Source organism: Lycorma delicatula, chromosome 3, assembly GCF_047948215.1.
Source record: "Lycorma delicatula isolate Av1 chromosome 3, ASM4794821v1, whole genome shotgun sequence".
Lineage (NCBI taxonomy): Eukaryota > Metazoa > Arthropoda > Insecta > Hemiptera > Fulgoridae > Lycorma > Lycorma delicatula.
This window is the reverse complement of record NC_134457.1, coordinates 101,311,149-101,336,861: the sequence shown is the minus strand read 5'-3', so window position 1 is coordinate 101,336,861 and position 25,713 is coordinate 101,311,149. Positions and strand designations below refer to the sequence as shown.

Sequence of the window (25,713 nt, the reverse complement as noted above, 5' to 3'; positions counted from 1 at the left end):
TTTCTACCGACTCAGATGACAGAATAAATGAGATGATTAACTACTAGGGCTTTTTCATTTATGTACACTGTACAGTATAGGCCAAAAATAAGTTTTTCCTACTATGAATAAGAAAGCAGTTAGTAAAAGAAAAAAATAAACTTTAACAAAAAGTGATTTTATCAATACAAAAGTATTCAAAGTGTCGGTCTTCTGTCCTTATAATTTCGTGGGAGCGTCTAGCCAGTTAATTACATTTTTCCTACAAAGTTTTGTTCGTGTTTATAAAACCGAGTTTTCAATCAATAACTTCAGAAGGTTCAGAAATTTTGAATTTTAAAAAAGACCCTTTTTCACAATCCCCCAGAACAAACCAGTTTCAATAAAAAGTTTAATAAGACTTTCCCGAACGAACATTGTCATTATTATTACTGTTCTCTCAATTAACTAATTTCTAAGAAAGTTATTATCTCTAAATTATACTTAGATTATTACATATTACATGATTGTATAATATAATCGAGTAAAATTTAATTTAATGCAATTGTTATTTATAGATTTTATGTATCTATAGTATTTACGAGTATATAATATATCTAATTATAATGTTTTAAATGTCTCAGTATAATATAATTAGCTGAATAATGTCATTATTGTTACATGCATTAATACTTTACATTACATTACACTATTATTATGTTACAAGCCTAAGATATACTGTCACAATTTTTACACATAAATCGTAAATATGTAGATAGTAAATGAAGAAATGGAATTTCCCTTGCGTTGAGATTATTTGCTTGTTATTTAACTTTTTTTGTATTTTAAAAAATGAAAATGCTCGTAATAATTTTAAAATATGTCGATACCTCGCTAAAAGCAAGTTAATTTATCAAAAATGAGATCGAAAATCAAACAAATCCCGGAATTTTGCGTGCAATTAAATTGCAGTATTTAATATTAATTAAAACACTTTTATTCATATCTTTAACAGTAAATAATTAGAGTTGATTTATATATACAGTGGAACCCGCGAATAACGAGTTCGCTTGTAACGAGATCTAGGTTGTAACGCGTTAGTTCTAGTTACAAGCGAGCTCGTTATTCGCGGGTTCTACTGTATATATAAATTTGTTGTAATTATTTACTGTTAAAGATATGAATAAAAATGTTTTAATTAATATTAAATACTCCAAGACAAAAAACAAGTCTTGAAATTTAAATTTCATAAAACAAAAAAAAAAATTAATTGCAACTCATAATTTGTTAGTCCTCCCTCTAATTAAAGAACTCTTTGTTATAAAAATTATTCTTTACCCTTATTTCTTTACTCTTTAATCCCTTATTTTTCTGAAAATGTTAAACATTTTATTTATTCTAGTCTACGCTATCAAAAGCTTTTTCAAGATATACAAAGTGGCTTTGTTTTTCTTTATTCTGTCTTCCAAGAATAATATAAGGGATAAAATTGTTTTCCGCTTACCCGTGCTTTCTGAAGCCAAACCGATTTACATATAACCGATTTATTCTGTCTTCCACCTTATTTTCTAAATATTTTTATTAAATTTTTAATATTTGAAAAAAAAATTACAAATTTATTTAAAAAAATGGAATTCGCTCTTTTTTCTATTTACGTTTTTATTTGATTTAAATTATATTTATATTATAGTTTAAATTAAAATGTTTAAGTAATTTATATAGTTATAATTTTCTAATTTTTAATATAATTATAAAAATATTTATTGATGTAATATATTTATACATCAATAAAATATTGTTGAAAATGATGTTACATTTACTTATTCTGATGAAAGTAAATTATAAACTGCTTATTAAAAAAAAATAATAATAAATAAAAATTGAAAATTAAAAATTTAAAATATGAGAAATAAGCACAATAAATCAATCTAATGTACTCACTCCTATGTATATAATAAATAAATTCTATTAAATTATGGTAAAAATTGGAAAAATATTCCCTAAATATAACAGATATTAAAAAATATTATTTATCAAAATAATTTAAAATTTGTTAAAAAGTTTTCTCTGTAGAGTTTGTAAAAATAATTTATTCCAAATAAAAACGGTGCATAAATCATTAAACCGACATTTATATTACAAAGTAAATTGTTTATTTTTTTTTTTTTTAAAGAAAATTTATTTCCATAACTTAGTTTTTTCAGACCAGAAATTTGTCGTAAATTTTTTTTTTGTAAATTTAATTACGAGTATCTTCTAACATTACAATATTTATATTTCAGTATATAATTAATTTAAAAGTGGATATAAATTTGTGGAGTAAATTTTTAACTTAAAATATACTTAACAGACTAAAATTAATGACGCTTATTCAAAGAAATAACGAGTATGTTCGAAAAAAATGATAGCACCTCAGACTTTCATGCAAAAAATTTTCGCTTTGAATCCCGCTTAGGCATTTCATTTTTTACACAATAAATATTTCTATTCCGTATTATCAAGCACTTAAAGCTTACCTAGTGAATTATACATAAAAGTTATACATCTGCTATACCAAAAAAAAAGCTTAGTTTATGTAAATATCTATTTCTTAAAAACTATTAAACAGTTTTACGAAAATAGATAGTAGTGGGCAAAGAATAAATAAAAAGTTTACTTTAGTAACTAATTGGCTTAGCAACGCGTTAAACAGTTAAGGTAACATAGAGGCAATATTTAATAATTGTAGAAAGCAGTAGCTAATAGATAAATTATATTTTTATATTTGTAATGTTTTTCTTAATGTTCTTGTTTGTTTAATAATGTTGTTCATTATTAAACTATATTATCATTATTTATTTTATCATTATTTTTCTACACGACTTTAATAAATAAATAAAAAATCCGTCTTAAAGTCTAAGACTTTCCAGATAAATAAATAAAACTGAATTAACGTTTTTATAAATCACCCACAATCAGTAGAATACAAAAAAAAGTTTTGATAAAAAAATAACGGAAGTATCAATAATTGATTTTTCTCTACGTATTAAAACACCTAAAACATCGGTGGATCAATACCTCGATATTACTTTTTGTCTCACAGGTCACATTTTAAATTTGTTATCAATTTTAATGAACTTTTCCCTTAACTAGTTCAATGACCAACATATGTGTCAATAAAGGTATTATTTACCTACCTACATTTCAGAGTTAGAACAACCAATAACCACCGTGTATATGAGTTTTCCATACGGCTTTCCCACAAAAAATATATCATACTCTAATATATTCTTTCATCATACTGTCCTTCTGGAGTAAACACTGTTAATACTGACTCTAGAACCTAAGCTAAATTTAAGTTGTTATTTCTATTTAATTTATGGATTACTGGAATAGTTTAATCTTTCATTTATGAATAAAAAAATAAACATATTTAATGTATTGTTTCACCGTTATATAATTATTTGTTAAGCATTCTTAATGAAGTAATAGTACTGGTATAATAAGATGTGAAATTTAACTTTTTAATAAATACTTAAAAAACAACTTAATAATATACGATTACCTTATCAAGTATATAGGTATTTTATCATGTGTTATGTACGTTTACATCCTAATCTGTCATCTAATGTTGTAGATAAAACATAAGTCTATTAGATAAATAAATATAAAGTTCTGTATCTATGATGAAAACAGTATAAATTGATTAACAACATATGTATCCCTAAAAGTGACAGAACTTTTTTTTGAAAGAAAATTGTATGTTATATATTATTGTTTATTTTCAATTCATAAGTACATTTTAATCTGCTTAATGTTTCAATCATTATTTGGTACAGTAAGTTCAGAGTAAAAAAGAAAGTGGCTATAAACCTCATTTTATAAGCTACTCTCCAAATCTTCAACTTGTGATGAACTTTGCATTACACCTACGTAATGCCATTTACACTTATGTTTTACTAATACTACTTAGGCCTATATAAATGGTATTAGACCTATATTACGCGATATTTTTAAGCCACCAATTTTCCTAATAGCCTATATGAAAATATGACAAACTCGAAAATAAAAAGGCAGATTAAAATGTACTGATATAAATTATATATACATACATAAAATTTTAAACGCGTTTAAATTACAGATAAGTATTATGATCCATAAGCTGACGGATAATTTAATAAGCTAAAATAAATTGAGCAATTTTAAATAAACATGTAATAATAATAATAATAATAATTATAAGAATATTATAATTAAAATTAATTTTAATTTTTTTTTTTTATTTTTACGATGAAGTGTTCTTTTATTGCTTTCTTTATAGAAGTAAATAAAAAAAGCAGAAATCATTAAAAAATATTAATAATATTCTGAAGGGAACTCATTAGTTACAAGAGACAAATTGATGCTTTATAAAAAAAAAAAACGAAAAAATCCTAACAAAGGTTTAAAATTGATAAAAGAAAATAGTCCCTCATTTTTAAACCCCGCCAAAACGAAAGCAAATAATCTTAAATTGAAGTAAATTTTTAAAAAGACAATATAGAAGAAAAGGTGGATGTATAAAACAAGAGGCATTAATTAGTAAGATAAACTCTTTTTTACTTTTTTTCTTTTCTTTCGTCTATACTACAATATAATCGGCAACATTGTTTATTTTGATCAACTTAGCCAATTCTTGTACGTTCAACAGATTTTTCCTTCGCTGTATTAATAAAACAATAGAGTGTTAAGCATTAACGAATAGTACAAAATAAAATTTAAATCCCTGCGTAAAAAGTTGTTAAGCAATTATTTTTTTATTTTATATACTTTCTTTCAGTGAATTACAGTATCATACATTATTATTTCTTCCTGTTTTTTTTTATTTTTTACTGACTGGGACTGGGGGTCTGTACGTATATATATATATATACAGGCTTACGTACGTAAATTTTATTGCTCAAAAATCGTTACGCTCAATTTATGGTCGACAACAGTCAACATAAATTCAATCTGAGGTTATGTTGACTTTTTATCGGTGTATTTTTCATGCACTTATGTAGCATATCATAGTGGTGAGTGAGTTTAAACTTGATGCATGTATGTAGGGTTTTTTATTTTGCGTTTAATAACATAAATTAAATACGACAGTAATGATGCATGGGGACTCTGGATCCCCCCAGCTCGAAATACCTCCCGAGGCTGAGTAATACTTAATTGCGGGTCCGGACCAGGGAGAGGAGTCCGGTGACATAGGTTTAGTCACCGGACTAATATTCTTATTATCGGACTTATATTCACGTTTTTTTTAATATTTTATAGTCAGTATATATGAACAGGATATTAAAGAAATGAAATGATACATCATTATTTCAGGTATACAAATATAGAAAAATCCGACTCCATCTCCTTATTTTTTTAAACTTTTTTTTTAATTTAAATATATTTATTTATTAATAATTATTAACCTTTGATTGTAAAAAATCTTTAACAATAAATAATAATTGAACAATAATAATAAAAAAAGTATCAGTAGTTATTAATGAAATAAAATTTTATGTACTTTACATTTAAAAAAAAACGTGTATGTGCAATTTAACAGGCGTACAAGGAAGTCATGTGCTGTCGTCCGCATCAGATTTTTTTATAAATTTCAAGTGTTCTGCTACTAAAATTGAATGTACAATCATCTTCAATTAAAAAAAAATTTTCTCAAAAAAATAAAAATAAATATTCTATTCAAAATGCAATGAACTTGCAATGAATTTATTAAAAATTATTATCAACAATACTGGTAAAATGTATTAAAAAACTGTAGTGTAGGTACTTTTTCATTACAAGATAAAACCAGTATTTCAGGACATTATGTTTTGATCATAATAATTATGAATGCAGTACATTAATTTTAATTAATATTAATAAATAATATACAAAAAAATGTACATTTATTCTTTAAACGTTTTTAATTTTTACGTCATTTAACGTAAAATAAAACTCACAGATTTTCAAAAGAAAATTAAATTTCATTGCCCACCAATTAAGCAATTACCTTTTTAAAAATATTTTATTCAATTCCTTTTAATTTGATATTTTTTATATCATAATTAATTTATTACTTTGTATCAAAATAATAAAGAGAATATTCCATTAGTATAAATTATTTATACAGTTTATTTGAATGATTTTTAATTAACTGCACAAAATTACTACAAAAACAGATTACAATTATTAATATTTTTATTGAAAAACATGCAATAAACAGTAATAATAAAAAAAAATTATTACATGGTAACTACTTGGCCAATAAAAAAAAAATCTGTGTAAGAATCACATACTTCTTAATAAAAATGTATAACAATTTGTATAATTATCTAACACAAAGTTTTTTATTTCTAATTTTATTTATCTACGATAACAAAAATAAAAATTACTTACCATAGATTTTAATAAAGAAAAAGTTACGCTACTTTTAGTCATTATTTTATGAATGTCGTTATTTGATACTAACTGTCCAGATTTACGACGTAAAAAAATCTTCCTTTTGATAAACCTATTTTTACATATTATTAGCAAATACTTTGGATGTGTTAAGATTATCAGGATTCTAATGCGAGAGAAGTTTTAGAATAATGTTTCTATTTTCCAGACCTTGATTGAACTTATTTTAAACACTATGATCTTCAGTAATGCCCTCTATGAACGACGGACTAATTATTATTTGACAGTAAATATCACTGTAAAACCATTACTTTTACTAGCGCTTATTACCGATCATAAATTATTTTATATTTTCCATTTTAGCTTATATGGAATACGTGGCTAAAACACTTATTTTGCTACACTGTTTCATTTACTGTTCTTCCACACCTCCGTCACTTTTTGGTGTTTTTCTTTTCTATGATATATTGCAATTTCTTTTTCAGTTGCCAACGTCTTTGATCTCTTTTTGTGTTATTATCAGTTCTTCCATATCTCTTTTAGTCCTCTGATCCATTTGTTATTGGTTTTTAGATTTTTTTAAATTTAGATAGCTTTTTTGCTAGCCTGTTGGGATTCATTCTTAGTTGGTGACCATAGTCGATGTTCCTTTTTTCTCCGATTACATTCGATATTTTTTCTATGTTCATGTACAGTTCATTATTATTTAGTCTTCTTCTGTATTCTTCTCTGTCTTTGACGGGTGATAGGATCTTTCTGAATATTCTTTGGTAATTTATTTGTAGTTTATTGATTAGACGTGTCTTATTAAATATCACACATTCAGCTGTACATACCGCTTCCGGAAGAACATGTGTATCGAATTTTCTTAGTTTAGCGATCATTGATATTGTTGCCTTACTAAGGTGTTTTTAATTAACCGATAGGCTAGTTCTATTTTACTGATTCTTAATCTGATTGCATCCTTTTCAGAAACATTTACTTCCATTATTTCCAAGTATATGAATTTTTCGGTTTATTCCCAATACGCCATTATTAGCCTTTTTGGAGCTGTTCATTATGAATTCTGTTTTCTCAAATATCTGCAAACCTGCCTTTTCTGCTTCTTTTCTTTGATAAAGTGATTGATAAAGTGTTATTTTCTTCGTTGCTGTGTATTGAATTTGATTTAAAATCAGCTGCGAAGGCTAGACAGTCTATTGCTCAATTTTCTTTCATTTACCAAAGTCTGATTATTATCGTTAATTTTGCGCTTTCCACGTTTTTCCCCACTCACAAATAACTTTTACCGTTACATAGTTAAAAGGGGTGGGAGCCCGCATCTTTTCTTACCTTAGTATTTATTTTGAACGGTTTTGAAAAGTTCCCCAAGGAATTTTATTTTGGTTTGAGTATTTGTTAATGTTTATTTGATGAGTTCTCCCAGTTTATTACCTAGGCTGAATTCATTCAGGATTTTAAAGAGGGTTTCTTCATTAATAGAATCGTACGTTTCTAAAATTCAAACAAAGTTGATCACGTAATTATTTTTCTCAGTTTAAGGTACACGGTTCTCTGTTTAAGGTACATGATTATGGTTTTAAATTAAAGAATCTGTTCCATGAATGGAAAACCTTTTCTAAATCCGCCTTGGTTTACTTGTTGTTTGTCCACTTATCTTTCTGGTCTGCTTAATAACACTTTTATGACGATTTTGTATGTTACTGGTAGAAGTGAAATTTCTATGAATTTTTTAACATCTGTTTAAACGCCTTTCCTTCGTTTCAATGGGATCAATGCTGGTTTTTTTTTTGGATTTTTTTCAATTTTCCATTTGCATTTGAAAATATCTGTTAATTTGTTAGTAGTGTAAAAATGCCGGTTCTGGGACAAGCGTCATCAATGACGTCATCAAAAAAATCAATGACGTCATCACCCCGCCCCCCGCCCCCTCTGACGTCATCAAAAAAAAAAAAAAAAAAAATTGACCTTTGACCCGAAAAAAAAAAAAAAAAAAAAAAAAATTGACCTTTGACCCGAAAAAAAAAAAAAAAAAAAATTTCAAAAAAAAAAAAAAAAAAAAAAAAAAAAAATTTCAAAAAAAAAAAAAATTCAAAAAAAAAAAAAAAAAAAAAAAAAAAAAATCAATGACGTCATCAAAAAAAAAAAAAAAATTTCAAAAAAAAAAAAAATTTCAAAAAAAAAAAAAAAAAAAATTTCAAAAAAAAAAAATTCAAAAAAAAAAAAAAAAAAAAAAAAAATTCAAAAAAAAAAAATTTCAAAAAAAAAAAAAAAAAAAAAAAAAAAAAAAAAAAAAATTCAAAAAAAAAAAATTCTAAAAAAAAAATTTCAAAAAAAAAAAAAAAAATGTGCTTACTTCGGCATAAAAAAATGTACACGTGCTTGCTGACTTTGCATTAACCTTGTTTACTAGTTTGAAAGTCAACCGATAATGCATTTGCGTCAATTGGTGATAGCATTGTTATTTTCAAAGTTATCTCAATGATAATGATAGCCGATACATATAAATACCCGCCAAAAATTTAACGGATTCATACTACGTTTTGCTGTTACTGTTACGTTTTGCTGCTACTATTATATTATCATCTTTATCATCTTTATTTAAAGAGGTAAGTGAAATAATATTTAAATGTAAAATTATTCGCTTAAATATAATTCTATTTCATATTTATTTAATAATTATTTTTCTAGCCAATATTTAAATGTAAAATAATTCTGTTCCAGTTTATGTATTTAAAATCAATTCTTGTACATCTAGTTCATAAAATTAAAATAAATAGTAATGCAACTGTTTTCTTTGCAGATTAATTAAAATTAAATAATTCAAAACATATTGGTGCTAAGATTGGAAAACTGGCGTTTTGTATTGGATTATATCAATATTTTCGTCACCTTTATAAAACAGTAAGTTTTTTCTTAGAAGTAATATATTATTACATATTTTTTTATTATTTTTCTTATAAGTTATATATTATTACATATTTTTCGTTATTTTTGTTAGAGTACAATGAAAATATTTCTTTGTAGATGTCCGAAGAAATGTTTCCAGTAAATGATGCGCAATTAGAACAGGTTGTTTATGATGTTTTACAAGAAGATGATGAATTAGAGGGAACTCCTAATCAGCGGCTGCAGTTATTAATACCGCGAAGGTTGGTGTATGGGGAAGTCGACGACCAACAACATCATCCTTTATTAGATGACGGCAACGATAACCTCATAGCAGAGGCTGCTGCTGATGTTGAAAATAATGAAAGTGAAGAAAGCACAGTAGTAACAACATCATTCATCCTCGAAAACCGTGTTAGATTTACAAAGGCAAATATTATTTTTTTATTTGATAAAAAGAAATATATTTTTAGTTTTACAGAGAAACTAATAGGTCTTTCTTTCAATTTCAGTTTCATAATGAACAAGAGGCTTATTTTGGACTTAGGCGTTGTCTAAATGCAAAAGAAGAAGGAGAATATAAAATGAAAATAAATATTGAAAATATACCGATGAAAGAGGTAATCAACTGTGGAGTAATGATTTGTTCAACAAAAAATTCTTTATTAATAAAAGGTGGAGGATTTATGCACAAAATAAAAAATGGTTCTGTTCTACATAAAATGTTAAATAAAGGTTTTGCAAAATCGCAAAGGAAACCTGATAAAAATAGTTTTCCTATTAGACTTAGTGAAACAATTGCTTTAAACGATCGAGAAGCAATAACATGCCAATTTTGTAAAATAAATGTAATTAAATTTATTACTATTCCATGTGCACATCCAATATGTTTTAGATGTAAGTTATTATATTTTAAAAAAGTACCTGTCGAATGTAATTTATGTAATACTTTAATTATAGCATTGAATAAATGTTTCTAAGCTTAATTTAAATTGATTTATTATATTTTCCTTTTTGCAGTCGAATGAATCAGCGATTATAGAAGAAGGAGAATATATTATTTATCCATTTTCCAATAATATATCTAATATATTATTATGTATTGTGAAACATGAAGAAAATGAATTTGACGAAACCCAGGAGGGGGATATTGAAATAAATTCTTTATCAGAAGATGAGATAAAAGAAAAATATATTTGTCAAATTTGCTTTAGTAATTTAATAAAAGTAACTTTTGTTTTGTGTGGTCATTCCGTCTGCAAATTATGTAATGATCGTCTCGAAAGTAAACCTATAGTCGATGAAAAAAAATGTCCTTTCTGTAGAAGCCCAATACAATTAGTAATTGAAACAAAAGGTGGAAAAATAGTTTAAATAAAAAATTGAAATGACTGAAGCTATTACATGCTAGTTTTGTTTTAGTATTAAATAATTGTTTTTAATTCTTATGTTAGTTTAAGTAACACTTTAATTTTAGTATTTAATAAATGTCTTTAACGTTATAGTATATTATATTTCCTTTTTGCAACCAAATGAATCAGTTGTTGTAGAAGAAGTAATCAACAGTCATAGAAGAAGAATATAATTATTCATTCGTGAAAAAGGTATGTTAATAATTTATTGAAAGGAATTTTTTAATTTTTTGTTCCTAATATTTTCTGTTTCTAATATTTTTTTGTTTCTGTTTAAGATTGATGTCGCAGTTGCAAAAAGAGATTCTTAAGAGCTACTGTGAGAGGCTGAACATATTTAAAAAAGAACTAGAAGAAATTGAATTTGATATAAGACTATATGCTGTCAAAAGTGGAATCAGAAAAATAAATCTAGGAGATGTTTGTCCCGTTTGCGGCGCTCAGCAAAAGGATAAACACACTCCCATTCAGAATTATTAAAGAATGTGGATTAAATCGCTTCGATAATGATGGAATCGTTTCATGTAAGGAATGTAATTGGACTATAACCTCTGAAACTAATTTATTTCATTGCGGAATTGCACATAAAACATATGATGAAACTTGTAGTGTTGCTGAAGAATTATTCAATTGTTGTTTATTTTTTAAAGATAGCATAGTTTGTATTGACCTGATGATGAGTACTTTTAGTAATTGGCCAAGGCTTTTTCCAAAGGTTGAATTATTGTTGGAAGCAGGATTTTATTTCACCGGCGTGATGGATTCTGTGGCATGTATCGAATGTGGTCTTGAAATTTTTGAGTGGTTGGATAATGATAACCCGTTTAAGGAGCATCAAAAAGTTTCATATAATTGCAAAATGGTGAAAAATAAAATGAAAGGTGTGTTGTATTTTAGTAAACATTTTTATAAGTTTATCAGTAATATATAAGTATTTGTATAATTATTTTCTATTTGTTTGTTCTAGGTTAATTGCTGACGGAGTGTTGTGGAGAAATAATGGGTTCGTCTTCATCTGAAGAATATTTATCAATGATGGGAGAGAGTTCTTCCGACGAGACAGCTTGCGAATCTGAATCTGATATCACAAGCGATTCATGGATAATAGGATTTGTACCGGGAGGTCGAATAAAATCGATAAATCATTTAATAAATATTTTGAAGAAAACTTTCCCTTTATCAAGATTAGAAGTAATAAAGAAAGGAAAATATTTCGGTAATAAAACAGAAGTAGTAAAAATGAAAATACCGACAGTTATTGAATATGAATTTTTGCGAAACAAATTAATTGAGTGGGAATTTTATCTCGTTTATTATTTGTAAAATAATATGTTATCAAAACCAATGAATAAATAGATTTATAAATTGAAAAGAATTTTATTATTTTATCCTTATTTTTCACCTTAAATATATAAGTTAAAAACATCCAATTTAAATTTAGTTTATAATAAAATGATGAGTGTTAAACAAGGGATAGCAAGAGAGCTTCACAAGCAAGCTCGCAGAAATTTTTTGACAAGGTCTGTTGAACTTAAGGGTATAGACGATTTGTACCAAGCAGACTTAGTAGAGATGATACAATACTCAAGATTTAATAGGGGATATAAATATATTCTCACAATTATAAATTGTTTTTCAAAATTTGCTTTTGCTTTTCCATTGAAGAGTAAAAACGCAGATGAAGTTGTAATGGTCCTTAAACCCATATTTCATAAACATAAAATGAAGCATTTTCAAACCGATGATGGAAAAGAATGGTTTAATTCAAAATTGAGATCGTTATTACTAAAATTCAATATAAATCATTATTCAACTTTTTCCGATAAAAAGGCATCAATAGTGGAGCGGTTCAATAGAACTCTCAAGACTAATATGTGGCGTAAATTTACCGAACAGGGTGATTACCGATGGGTAAGTATATTGGATGAAATAATTGAAAAATATAACAATAGGGTGCATAGAACTACTGGTTTTAAACCTAAAGATGTTTCTTATAAAAACGAACGCGAAGTGTTGTTAAATATATTAAAGGTTGCAAAAAAACGTCATCAGCATACGACCACGATTAAATTTAATGTTGGTGATCAGGTAAGGATAAGTAAGTATAAAAAGATATTTGCGAAAGGATATCTTCCGAATTGGACTAATGAAGTTTTTACAATTTTCAAGATAAAACAAACACAACCTATAACGTACATTCTTAAAGATGGGAAAGGGGAAGTGTTAAAAGGAAGTTTCTATACGGAAGAACTTAGTAAAACCAAGTACGGCAACGTTTATTTGGTTGAAAAAGTATTAAAAAAACGCGGTGATAAATTATTAGTTCGCTGGTTGGGATTTGATAAGAAGGAGGACTCGTGGATAGATAAAAAGGATTTAATAAAATAAATTACACTTATGTAATTTATTCAGTAGCAGAGATGGATGCTGAAGAACAAGATCGGAAGCTAACAGTAATTAATTTTGACCGTTTAATAGGTGAGGTATCTGATTTAAATTCTATAAAAAGACATAGTCCTCTTCTTCCAGATAATATCAGATGCTTGGTTGTAGGTCCTTCAAATTCTGGTAAGACGAATGCAGTTTTCAATCTTTTATTTGACCCTAGCGGGTTAAGGTTCAGTAACATATATGTTTTTTCTAAATCATTGTACCAGCCTAAATACTTATTTTTAAAAAGTTTGTTGACTGATGTTGAAGGGATAGGTTACTATCCTTATAGTGATAACGATGTTATTGTGGCACCGGAAGAAACGGAACCGAATTCTATAATGATATTCGATGATGTAATATGCGAAAAACAAAATAACATAACAAAATATTTTACTATGGGACGGCATAATAACATTGATGTGTTTTATATGAGTCAAACATATAGTAAAATTCCTAAACAATTGGTCCGAGACAATGCGAATTTTCTCATGGTGTTTCGACAGGATGAAAGAAACCTGAGACATATATATCATGATCATGTTACACCGGATATATCATTTGAAAAGTTTAAAGAAATATGTAATGAGGCTTGGAACCGGATAAAAAATGGATTTTTAGTAATTGATAAGGAGAGAGATTTTGATAAAGGACGGTACAGATTTAATTTTGACATCTTTATCGGAAAGCCTGAAAAAAGCATACAAAAACGCGAAAGAGAGCTTGAAAAGAGCCTGAAAAAGCCTAAAAAAGCCTAAAAAAGCCTACAGGCTAGCGTGCACGCTTATGAAAAAGCCTAAAAAAGCCTACAGGCTAACGTGCGCGCTTATGAAAAAGCCTAAAAAAGCCTACAGGCTAACGTGCGCGCTTATGAAAAAGCCTAAAAAAGCCTACAGGCTAACGTGCGCGCTTATGAAAAAGCCTAAAAAAGCCTACAGGCTAACGTGCGCGCTTATGAAAAAGCCTAAAAAAGCCTACAGGCTAACGTGCGCGCTTATGAAAAAGCCTAAAAAAGCCTACAGGCTAACGTGCGCGCTTATGAAAAAGCCTAAAAAAGCCTACAGGCTAACGTGCGCGCTTATGAAAAAGCCTAAAAAAGCCTACAGGCTAACGTGCGCGCTTATGAAAAAGCCTAAAAAAGCCTACAGGCTAACGTGCGCGCTTATGAATCAACTTTAAATACTTCAACATACTTAAAGAAAGATAGTGAGTGCATGCAGTCAGATTAAACATAAATGTCTACTATGGAGGATCGTGAGCGTGTCACCGCGGAGATCGCGGAGATCCGCAGGAGTATTAAAAGAAAACATGGCGAATTGGTAAGAGGAAGATTCGAGTCCGATTTAAGACTTCAACAAGATTTCAAACCGCTTACTGAACCTCTGATTAAGATAGCAGAACAGTTCGGTTCTGAAGAGAGAGAAATGGGAAAACGGATAAAAAAAGAAATAGATTCAAAAGAACGTTCACTACCGAAAATCTCAGCTGAAGAGTTGCGTGAAAAAGAGGAGCGAGATTACCGAGATTTTGAAAAGAGGTTTGATATGGGTTCTATATTCGATCAATTAACTGAAGAAGATAGGATGAAACATAGTAAACGTTCTTTAGCAAATGATGAACCAGAATCTGAAATAAAAAGGTCGACTGCAAAATTACATAATAAGATGGATACTTCTAGTCCATTTCCTTTTCAGCTAGCTCAACCATCTGATAGGGTAGATGATGAAATGACCGGTATGAGACGTCGACAAAAGGCTAAAAGATTTCTTTCTTATTCGGCTCACCATCGAGCTGAAAAAGCCGAAGAAACCGAACAGTCACCTAGGATCGAACAAGAAGAGACTTATGAATCTCAACCCAGCATAGTACAAATGTTGAATACACCCGAAGGGAAAATGCAAATGAGCATGTCTCTCAAGACAAGCATGCGAGAAGGGTTAGCGCAGGAATTTATGCTTGACGCCATCAGAGATGTAGAAAACAACATGGATAACGTTTACGGTGTTCATTTTGAAGGAAACGAACTGAAGATTGGAGATTCATTAATCGATTTCGATAAGGAAAGTAACATCCTGATAAGAGAAGTGAAGTATCCTGCAAGCCGAGGTTTGTTCGAATTACTTTTCTGGAAAAAACCGAAGTTATTCACTGAAGAAGATTTGGAAGAATATAGGAAAATTTTAATCGCAACAAATGCGCACAGAAGAAATAATTCCGCTCTGGAACGGGTAAAGACTAATTCGGGATTTAAGTATGTGGAAGTAATAAGCAAGCTTTTTCCACCGTTCACCTCGAAAAAACGAGGTGAAGGTTTAGTACCATCTGCAATGACTTTGAATGAAAACCATAAAGTCGATTACGTTTATTTTGATGATCCTAACGAAATCTGTGAGAGGCTAAAACTATTGATCGCGTCAAAAAAGGCAGGTAATACCGCACATGATAATGAAATTGTATCGATAGTCGAGGAATTAAAAGAACGAGGACTAATAAAAGGAGAAGGCGCACTGTAAGCAAGTCATTTGAGATCATGCCAGTCAACAGGTTAGGACAGACAGAATTTGGTTCAAGAATCCCGTTTGGGATTACTGAAGAGGGTGATATCGACGCCCGCGAAAAAAAGATTTGCAATCTAGCATCAGCGGAATATTATGATGATGCTGTTAACATGGACGATTGCATATATTTAATCGAGCAATATGCCTCTGATCACGATTTTTTAGCGTGTGAAGAACAAACACATTTTAAAGTGGTAGATTTCAAAGGAGCTCGTGCCAAAAACGCCGCTCATCCAGATGATGAAAACGATTTGGTGACCATGAGATATGTACGGTTCCTTATTCAACAGAAATTCGATGAGATCATCGCTAAAATAGAAAATATGATAGGAAAAGAAATAGAAAATCCTTTAAGAAGTAAAAATACTAATGACCCCATTGTTCGTCAGCGATTAGAGGAAAGTATTTCTCGATTGAAAAGCGAGGTTCAGAAAGATGCGGTAACTCAAACTGAAAAAGAATCTGATTTAAATACGGATGCATTGACCGAAGACTTTTAGTTGGGGATAAAATGAAGAGCACGAACAAGTGTAACGTTAGTTGTAAAACAGGAAACGGATTGATAAGTTCGATCGAAAGTCTACCGGGTAAAACTTTCGGTATTGCACGTAACGTAGTAGGAACAGTTCTCAATCGGGCTGTAGATCTTCTTCCTTTCGAGGCTCACATACCCGGTTACCAATATTGCGGACCCGGAACAAAACTAAAACAAAGATTGGAAAGAGGCGATCTTGGTATAAATCCACTCGATAAAGCTTGTAAGGCGCATGATATAGCGTATAGTATCTACAACGATTCTCGGCGAAGAGCACAAGCTGATAAAGAGTTAGCGGAAAGAGCTTGGCAAAGGGTATCCGCGCCCGATTCCAGCATTGCAGAGAAGGCTGCTGCGTGGGCTGTAACAAACGCTATGAAAATAAAGAGTAAATTCGGCGGAAGATTGAAGAAAGCTTCAGTCAGAGGTGTGCGAAAAAAAACTATAAGAAAAAAGGGGAAAGGTGCTTATCTTGAACCGTACCGATCTAAAACCGGATGCGGCGTAAAAAAACGCCGGTCTGCAGGTCGCAGTCGTCGTCGTCGTCGTCGTCGTCGTCGTCAAGGCAGAAAAAAGCATTAAATTTACTACGCAAACTCCCCATTCATCCTTTATCAGATGTGGAGTTAATACGGTTTGCGCGAAAAATTAATTTACCCCACTTCAGAGGTGTTTTCATGCGCGATACTTTACCAGCTAGAATAAATAAATTCGAATCGGGAATAGTGAACTTGGACAGTGTCTTCAATCCGGGTACGCATTGGGTTTGTTATAAAAAACGTAACGCGAACGTGTTTTATTTTGACAGTTACGGTAATTTACAGCCACCTAAAGAGCTAGTCCAATATCTTAAATCCAACAAAGAGAAAGTCAACATCCAGTATAATTTAGACCGCAGGCAGGATTTTAATTCAGTTGTTTGCGGGCATCTATGTTTAAAGTTTCTGATATGTTCTGCCTAAACGGAAAATCTTCTATACTGTCTGCAGATTTTTTCCCTCCGATAGAACTCGGCGATGCCGCGTGGGAAATCGGCCTGATTGATTTTATGTCATATAATAACATTCAAAATGTAGAAAAAGAAAAAAATAATATGTTTTATTACGGTTACCATGGCAGTAAATCGATAAAGCTTCCGCCGGGGATGTATGAGATTGATGATTTGAAAATTAAATTGAAACATGGGATGGGCAACTGCGATGAATCGAACGCGACTGACAATGATAAAGGTAAACAACGAAATCGCAATAAAAATGATGCAAAATGTTTGATTAAAATCTTAATCGAACCTACGACGATGCACTCGCGTTTATTTTGTACTGAAATAGTAGATTTTACAAAACCACATTCTATCCGTACTCTTTTGGGATTTGATGAAATGGTCCTACCAGCAAACTTCTGGCATACATCTCAGAAACCTGTTAGTATTTCATCTGTAAATGCAATACGTATAAGTTGTAACATCGCCCGCGGTTCATTTGTAGGCGGAGAAGAAGGTCATATCATTCACGAATTCTATCCCAGAGTTGGACGGGGATATAAGATAATTGAAGTACCGCACAGTGTCATTTATCTTCCGGTCAACACCAAGTCTATACGGAATATAACTGTGCACGTTTATAATCAAAATTCAGAACTGATAAGTTTCGGTGGTGAAGAAGTGACGGTGAGACTGCATTTAAGACGAAGAAACGATGGTGCTGATTTTTGTTGATAAAGCAGAATATAAATTCCCTCCCATAGTCCCGTTAACGACTAGTCAACCTGCGAAGCTTAAACGGCTAACACGAGAAAACGTACGATTTTTGGAATCTTTAGGTTTTAAAGTATTACAACAATGAGCGGACAGATAATAGACGTTGATACTGCGAACGCGGTATTTGATGAAAGCATTACGGGTAAAGAATTTCATACTCACTATCCTTATGCATCAACTACATTTAATAATAGTGATGAAATAAGAATTCCTGTCCAGCAACAGGATGTATACACGCTTCCGTGCGAAAGTTATTTACTCATCAACGGAACGTATAGTGATGCTAATGGAGTTTCAGATTCAACACTAAAACTATGCAACAATTTTGGCGCGTTTCTTTTCGATGAAATTCGTTATGAAATTGCAGGACAGGAGGTGGATAGGGTGAGAAATGTGGGGATAACTTCAACGATGAAAAATGCTCTATCACTGAGAAACTTCGAAAAAGATTCAATTTTTATGCATGGTTGGTCATCGGACGGTGTTGAAGATATCCAACCGGTCAACGGTGTATATATCGATGGTGAATCGGCAAAGTTTAAGGTATTACTTCCGCTGAAGATGCTCTTGGGCTTTTTTGAAGATTATAATAAGATACTGCTAAACGTTAAACAGGAACTTATTCTGCTTCGGGCTTCCACTAATAATAATGCTGTTGTCGTTCCAGCTGGAAAAACATTTACCTTCACAATAACGAAAATTAGTTGGAAAATACCATATGTTAACGTATCGGATGAAAAACGGTTATCACTTCTTAGACTGGTAGATAAGGATGAACCGATTTTGATGATGTTCCGAAAGTGGAACTTGTACGAATACCCAACTCTACCTATCAGTAAAGATGTAATTTGGACAGTTAAAACAACAACGCAGGTGGAAAAACCTCATTATGTTATCATTGGATTTCAAACATCAAGAAAAGGAGACGCAACAAAAAGAGCTTCGAATTTTGATACCATTTCACTTAATAACATACGCTTGTATCTGAATTCAGTATATTATCCTTATGAACACATTCAAGGAGATAGCATTATATTATACGAAATGTTTAAGAGTTTCTATAGATCTTATTATAACAGGAATTCAGCGGCTGCGTTAATTACCCCATCCAAGTACTATGCTATGCCATTAATCTTTATAGATTGTTCAAAACAAAACGATACTTTGAAAACTGGCGCGGTCGATATTAAAATCGAGATACAAACTTCTACCAACATTCCCGACAACACAACAGCCTATTGTTTGATGATAAGTGATTGCATAATGCAATATTCTCCTTTAACTGGCACAGTCAAAAACGTTTCCTAACCAGTTTAGTCTGTTAGTCGGTAAAGTCAACATGTCTGTCTTTATATCAGACTTTACTTTTTTTCGTTTACCCAACGCTGATGTCTACATTAAAGAATTAGTTTTAATTTCTTTGGATGGGCTCCGATTCGAGCAATATCTATTCAAGCCACCTTTTGACTACTATGATATTTCATCTCAAACTACAAGAGTTGCAATACAAAACTTTCAGAAACAAATCGGATTCAATTGGAATTCGGGTTTTATTGAACACTTGAGGTTATCAACCATTTTTGAAAATTTAGCACCAATGTGTACTATATATGTAAAGTGCAAAGAAAAGAAAAAAGTGTTAGAACAAATACTAAACAATAAACGGAATATAATAAAAGACCTTGACGGTTACGATTGTCCTCCGATCGATTTATTCGGTTCTTCAATAAATAAAGTATGCCCTTTTGGTGAAAAACATAATTGCGCTATGAAAAAGGCTATATGGTTACACATGTGGTGGAGTGAACAAAGTAAATTTTATTATATGTTGGAAACGGTGGGAAATGCTATAGAAAAAGCAAAAGAGTGTTATTTAAACAGTCCCGGACGTAACGTTCTACGTCACCTTCCTAAGCAGGTTATTATCGACCTTTACGGAAGGTATGTTCCGCCTAAAATTTATGAGGATCTACCCAACTACATGCAACAAGATCCAGACATCAAGATTCATCAACTGTTTCCTGAAGATGAAAAAGACTGGAGTGAAGAATAATAAATTTTAATTTGAAATAAAAATGTATTTAAAATTTAACATCAAATAAAATATGTATTTGTATTTTGATTATTAAAGAACAATAAATAACTTAAAAAAGAAATAGTTGTTTTTATTTTAGGTTTAATTATCCCTTCTCCTCTAAACAATAAGATTTTGGAATGTATTTAAATGAAATGTTCCATTTGTTACGTTCAGTCTTTAAAACAGTGCAATAAGATGATTATCATATACTTCATAACGTTTTTTATCACAACAATTTCTATAAATGCAGATGAATTTGATTCTAATAAATTTCTATTGGACTATGGATATCTCAAAGGAGATAATGCAAGCTTAATTGATGAAAAAGCAGTAAAAGATGCCGTAAAACTGTTTCAAGAATCTTTTCATCTTCCGGTTAATGGGGAGTTAAATAGTAAGACCATCGCTCTCATGCGTGAGCCTCGATGCGGTGTACCAGATATTTTACCGTATGTAGTTTCAAGAATCATATGGAGAAAACCAGAACTGAAATGGCACTACCAACGAGCAACGGCTGAAAAGATGAAATTAGCTAACATAGCTTTTGATGAATGGGCAAAGCACACATCGTTAAGTTTCAAACATGATTATTACGGATATGATATCCTAATTTCTGACAAATATGGTATCCACACATGTGCCAAAAACGATAAAGTTCGATGCTCGAGCAAATTTGATGGACCTGGAGGTGTTTTGGCGCATGCGTTTTCTCCTAACACTGCTAACACACCCATAGAAATTCACATTGATGAAGAGGAGAATTGGAATTTTGATCCTGAAGGTAAAGAGGAAAAAGACAAAACCAACCTTCTGAGCACGTTGATGCATGAGATTGGTCACGCCTTGGGTGTTCGCCATTCTTTCAATAAAGATGCTCTCATGTACCCTTTACTAAACAAACGTTCAAATTTAAGCGAAGACGATATATTAGCCATTCAGTCGCTTTACGGCAGTAAAGCGATGACAACTACTGCTAAACCTGTTCAAACGACTAAATCTACTACTGTTCCTAAGTCTTCAGAGGTTATTACCGACGTGTGCGCAATAAAAGAAGATGATGAGAATAAAATTCATTACTTGCTAGTAAATGGTAAAGTTTATGTAATATTCAAAAAACAGTTATGGATAATAAATATTGCGAACAGCAGTAAATATGATAGCAAAAATTATTATAGACCACTTGAAATTACTGAACGATTAAAGTTTCTTTCTTTAGATACATTCAAAGGAATAGATGCGATGTACCAGAGACCGAACGGAGAAATAGTATTAATTGAAAATCATAAATTGTTTATGTTCAATCTTAATACTCAACAGTTGGTCATAGGCTATCCTAGGAATGTATGTTCACACTTTAACATCGGTCATCCTTGTACGATTAATGGTATCGTAAATACATATACTGGAAAAACTTATGTGATTTATAATGAAGATTTTGTTGGGGAGATAAATGAATGTTCATTCACTGTTGCTCGAACAGATCTTGTATCCAATCTGTTTCCTGGAATACCGGCAGATATAGATGGGGTTACTCGTTTTAACAACGGACTACTTTATTTTTTTAAGAATGGAAATTATTATGAGTATAATGAATTCTTCCAAAAAGTAATCAGATTTGGAACTAAAGATCATGAGCTTTTTGGTTTGCTATGTTACAGTAACAATATCTTAAAACAGTTCACTGAATTTATCAGTAAATTTCATGTTTATCCTAAAAAAGAAGTTTAAAAGGAATTGTGTGAATTTAGGATAAAGAAAGAATTATGGATAAGTTCATGTAAAAATTATATTTTTGATTGAAATTTGTAATCAAATTTTATTTAATAAATTAATTCAGAAAAATGTATTGTAACTTATTTTAATAAAAATAACTACCTTTTATCCTTTTTATAATTAGTTTTTAATGATAAAAAAGGTTGAAATAAAATAAAAACTGAAATAAACTTTGAAAAATTATTTATTTTTACAAAACATTTACTTTTGACTATAAAAAAATGCTGGATACATTTTATTAAATATAATAAAATACTAAATACATCTTTATTTAATATAATAAAATAATACATACATTAATTTAATTGAAACAATAAATATTTATTTAAAATATTAAATACATTTTAATTGATTATAATAAAATAAAACATACATTAATTTAATTGAATATAATAAAATAATAAATATATTTTAATTGAATATATTAAAATACTAAATACATTTTATATTGATTATAATAAAATAAAACATACATTAATTTAATTAAAACAATAAATATTTATTTAAAATATTATTGATAAAATTACCAATTTTTACTATATAATATAGAATTATATTGTTTACTAAATAAATAACTAAACCATTTATTCGATCTTTCTGTAAGAAAGTGAATCTTTACGGAATTGTTATGTTTTTTATTAATTAAAATTGATACAATGTTATTGAGAGTTTCTGTTGTTAAAACAGAAAATATATAATTTTCTTCTTCATCATCAATATTTAAATTTTTAGTCAAATGAACACAAAGATAGTTATCAACCATTTCTTTAACTGAAAGATATGTAAGTGAGAAAAAATTATTTAGTAAACAATAATAACATATATTCGGATCGATTACATTCTTATAATTAAACCTGCTGTATACATTAACTTTAAAATCTAATTCATTTTCGTCTAGTATTAAAAATAAATGCCTTAATTCATCTGTAACCTCTATTAAGCCACTAGTTATTGCTTGAACCACACTTAATGTTGAACATGCTACTAATGAAAGCGGTTTGGTTACTCTAATGCTATAATAACAAGATTTTTTGTACATTTTTAACTGAAAAGAAAAAACAAAATTGAAAATAATTTAATGATTAAATAAACGTTTAAGTTCTAAAGGAATATCAACATGCCCCCAAGGTAAAGTTAATATGTTATTAACTGCAACACGTTTATCATCATAACTGCTTAATGCTAATTTGTTTACTGTCACAGTTTCAACTAAGTGTTTTTTTGATCGAATCAGTTTCATTTGAACATAAAGGTCTTTGCTATCGTCACTTGCTTTCAATAAACAGTTTCTGTAATGGTTGATATTTAATTTGTTTTTTACTACATTCTTTTTTATTCCTTTAGCTTTTTTCGTAATCCCCTTTGTAGTTGTAAAAGTATATAATTTTGCTCTTAATCCGATAAATTCTTTTATAGGAATGCCGTTACATTCATCCTTAAATTTACCTAAAACTTTTTTATTTTTAATTGAAAAAAGAGGATGTGAAACAGGAAAATCAGACGTATCAAAATACTCAATAAAACTTTCATCTTGTAAATCTTGGTAAAAATCATGAGTCTCTATTTCATAAAAAAAGCTATCGGTATCCATATAAAGAAGATTAATCTTAGATCTATATTTTTTCTTCATTATATTATAATGAAAATTATACATTAGTGTCTTACTAAGTTCTAACACTGATAGACCCACATACAGAGGTTTATCTAATTTTATTTTTTCTTTAGTACACTGAACTGCACAAAGATTTTCATTATATATTATTCTATCTTTAAATGTTGGTTTCGCAATAAGTTTCATCAACCTTTTTTCTGATGAAACCAATTCTAAATTAATACGTTTCCTAACGTTTTCCATACACTTCCCAAATACCGCATTATTCATTAATTTAAATAAGTCTTTTTCAAAATCATTTGTTGCCGATTGTCGATTTATAGTATTTAAATTTATATAGCTTTTTAACCAAGGAGATTGAATAAATTGCAGTATTTTATGTACTTTAGTTACTCTAAGTCCGTTACGAATAGCTTGTTTTAAATTAACATAATGACAAATATAATTATTTTTAGTTTTTAATGTTGTTACTAATTTTGTGTGAGATGAAAAAGGGGGAACTTCATTTATCGGAAGAAATGGAAGATCACTGTGTGTATTATGAAGAAATTCAGGATACTCTACGTCAACTTCAAAAATAAAACCAATTATACCATCATCTTTAAACGATAATATACTATCTGCTATTGATTGTTGAATTTCTTTTTCAACCCATCGAAAACTTTGTTTTGGTAGATGTTGGCTCATTGCCCAACCGTATAAGTTATTGGCATCTAGATATGCTAAATATGTGTGTGGTAATTTATTATCATATTCTTCAGGTATGTAAGGATTGTTTGCCTTCGCATACTTTTTAACACAAACCGATATTCCCCCTCTAATACCCCTTTCTAAAAACAAATAAATATCATAATCTGTGATTAATTCAAGTGAAACTCGCGTTTTATAAAGCATAGCATCAAATGAAAAACCAGGAAGTGTAAAGTAATATGCGCAATCTAAGCCATATTCTCTTAAACAAAGTAAACGAAAATTTTCAAATACATCAGCTAAAAGAAGAACATCACATTTTAAATAAAGATCACTATATTCACCTAAATTTTTTATATTGAAATGACTCCAAACAGTTTTAGCATGAATATAATCATTTTCATCAATATTTTCTCCTGTAAGCGAACTATAAAATTTCTCTTTAGGTGGTAATTGAGTATCTTCTAAAACTTCCCAGGAGCTAGTATACTCATAAGGATAAACTCCTTTTCGAGTTACAAGATGAAGTTCATCTTGTTTAAATGATTTTTTTAAATGAAAAAACTTTTCAGTGGGTAATGTTTTAACTAAATAATCTAAACTAAATGACATAAACCGGATTGAATCAACGAAACGAATAGACATTTGGTTACCGATAGTTTTTGTAAATGAAATATACTTCTCAGTAGTATTCGGAATTAAATTTATTCTTTTTTCATCATATCCTAATTCTTTAACAATGAAATGCGAATCATAATTTGAGCTGTTATGAAGAAAAACAGGAAGAAATGTTTGATTACGTCTTTGCAAATTACATTTATTACAAAGAGCAGCTCTATATTTACCTGTTAAATGGCAATGATCACGAACTGGAATTACCTGCGAACTGAATTTAATTTCACACATCTGACAAGAAAGTGCGGAATCGAATGCGATTTTATCTTCATCAGTAAATATAATTTTTTTATTAATTTTTAAATAATTATCAATTCTTGAACAAATATCTTTAAGCACTATCATAAATTTTTTAGTTGCATCTTTTCCTCTATATAAGAAAGGAGTCGAAGGTAGAACATTTTGTATAAAATCTGGAACTGATGGACTTGAAACAAAATACAAACAGAAACTCATTGGAATATGGTGTTCCGTAGATACAGTAAAAGATTTTTCATTGTTGGGATAGCATGTTGAAACAGGTTTTAATATGCATTCAAAATCTGCATAACAAACAATTGGTACTGCAAACATATGATGAAAATTTTTAAATTTTAACATAGGAGGAAGACCGTTACAATCAACCTCAGGAAGAATAATTTTTGCTGGCGCATTTACTTTACATTTTTCTATATGTTCATTCATTTTTATAGTTGAATATTTATCGGTTTTATAAAATGTAAAACATCTTTTGCAAATAGTAATCCTATGGTTATTCTTGGTTAATTGGGAGCCAATCAATCTTTCAAAATTGGTTATATAACAATAATGAAAAACTTCATTGTTTGTTAAAAGTAGCAAATCAAAATGTTCATTGCGTTCTTGTAAACATACTTTTACTGGAAATATTATTCCTTTCTCATCAAATGAATATACATTTACAGAAACATTATTTTTTTCTTCAAAAATTTTT

The 25,713-nt window shown here is 29.5% G+C and overlaps 4 protein-coding genes across 4 annotated transcripts; all 4 read left to right on the top strand.

The window, feature by feature from the left end:
- Window positions 1–9,207: 9,207 nt before the first annotated feature.
- On the top strand, window positions 9,208–10,150 carry LOC142320941 (uncharacterized). Its single transcript, XM_075358929.1, has 2 exons — window positions 9,208–9,258; window positions 9,382–10,150. The coding sequence occupies exon 2, from the start codon at window positions 9,382–9,384 to the stop codon at window positions 9,799–9,801; it is 420 nt and encodes a 139-aa protein (XP_075215044.1). The 5' UTR covers window positions 9,208–9,258; the 3' UTR covers window positions 9,802–10,150.
- Window positions 10,151–10,757: 607 nt separating this feature from the next.
- LOC142320940 (uncharacterized) lies at window positions 10,758–12,012 on the top strand. The gene is made up of 2 exons (XM_075358928.1): window positions 10,758–11,536; window positions 11,623–12,012. Exons 1-2 carry the CDS (start codon window positions 11,074–11,076, stop codon window positions 11,625–11,627), a joined length of 468 nt encoding a protein of 155 aa, XP_075215043.1. The 5' UTR covers window positions 10,758–11,073; the 3' UTR covers window positions 11,628–12,012.
- A 6,003-nt stretch (window positions 12,013–18,015) lies between these two features.
- On the top strand, window positions 18,016–19,242 carry LOC142321177 (uncharacterized). The gene has a single exon (XM_075359172.1). The coding sequence runs from the start codon at window positions 18,016–18,018 to the stop codon at window positions 19,240–19,242; it is 1,227 nt and encodes a 408-aa protein (XP_075215287.1).
- Window positions 19,243–20,206: 964 nt separating this feature from the next.
- On the top strand, window positions 20,207–22,482 carry LOC142321176 (matrix metalloproteinase-18-like). Its single transcript, XM_075359171.1, has 2 exons — window positions 20,207–21,704; window positions 22,472–22,482. Exons 1-2 carry the CDS (start codon window positions 20,207–20,209, stop codon window positions 22,480–22,482), a joined length of 1,509 nt encoding a protein of 502 aa, XP_075215286.1.
- Window positions 22,483–25,713: the final 3,231 nt, after the last annotated feature.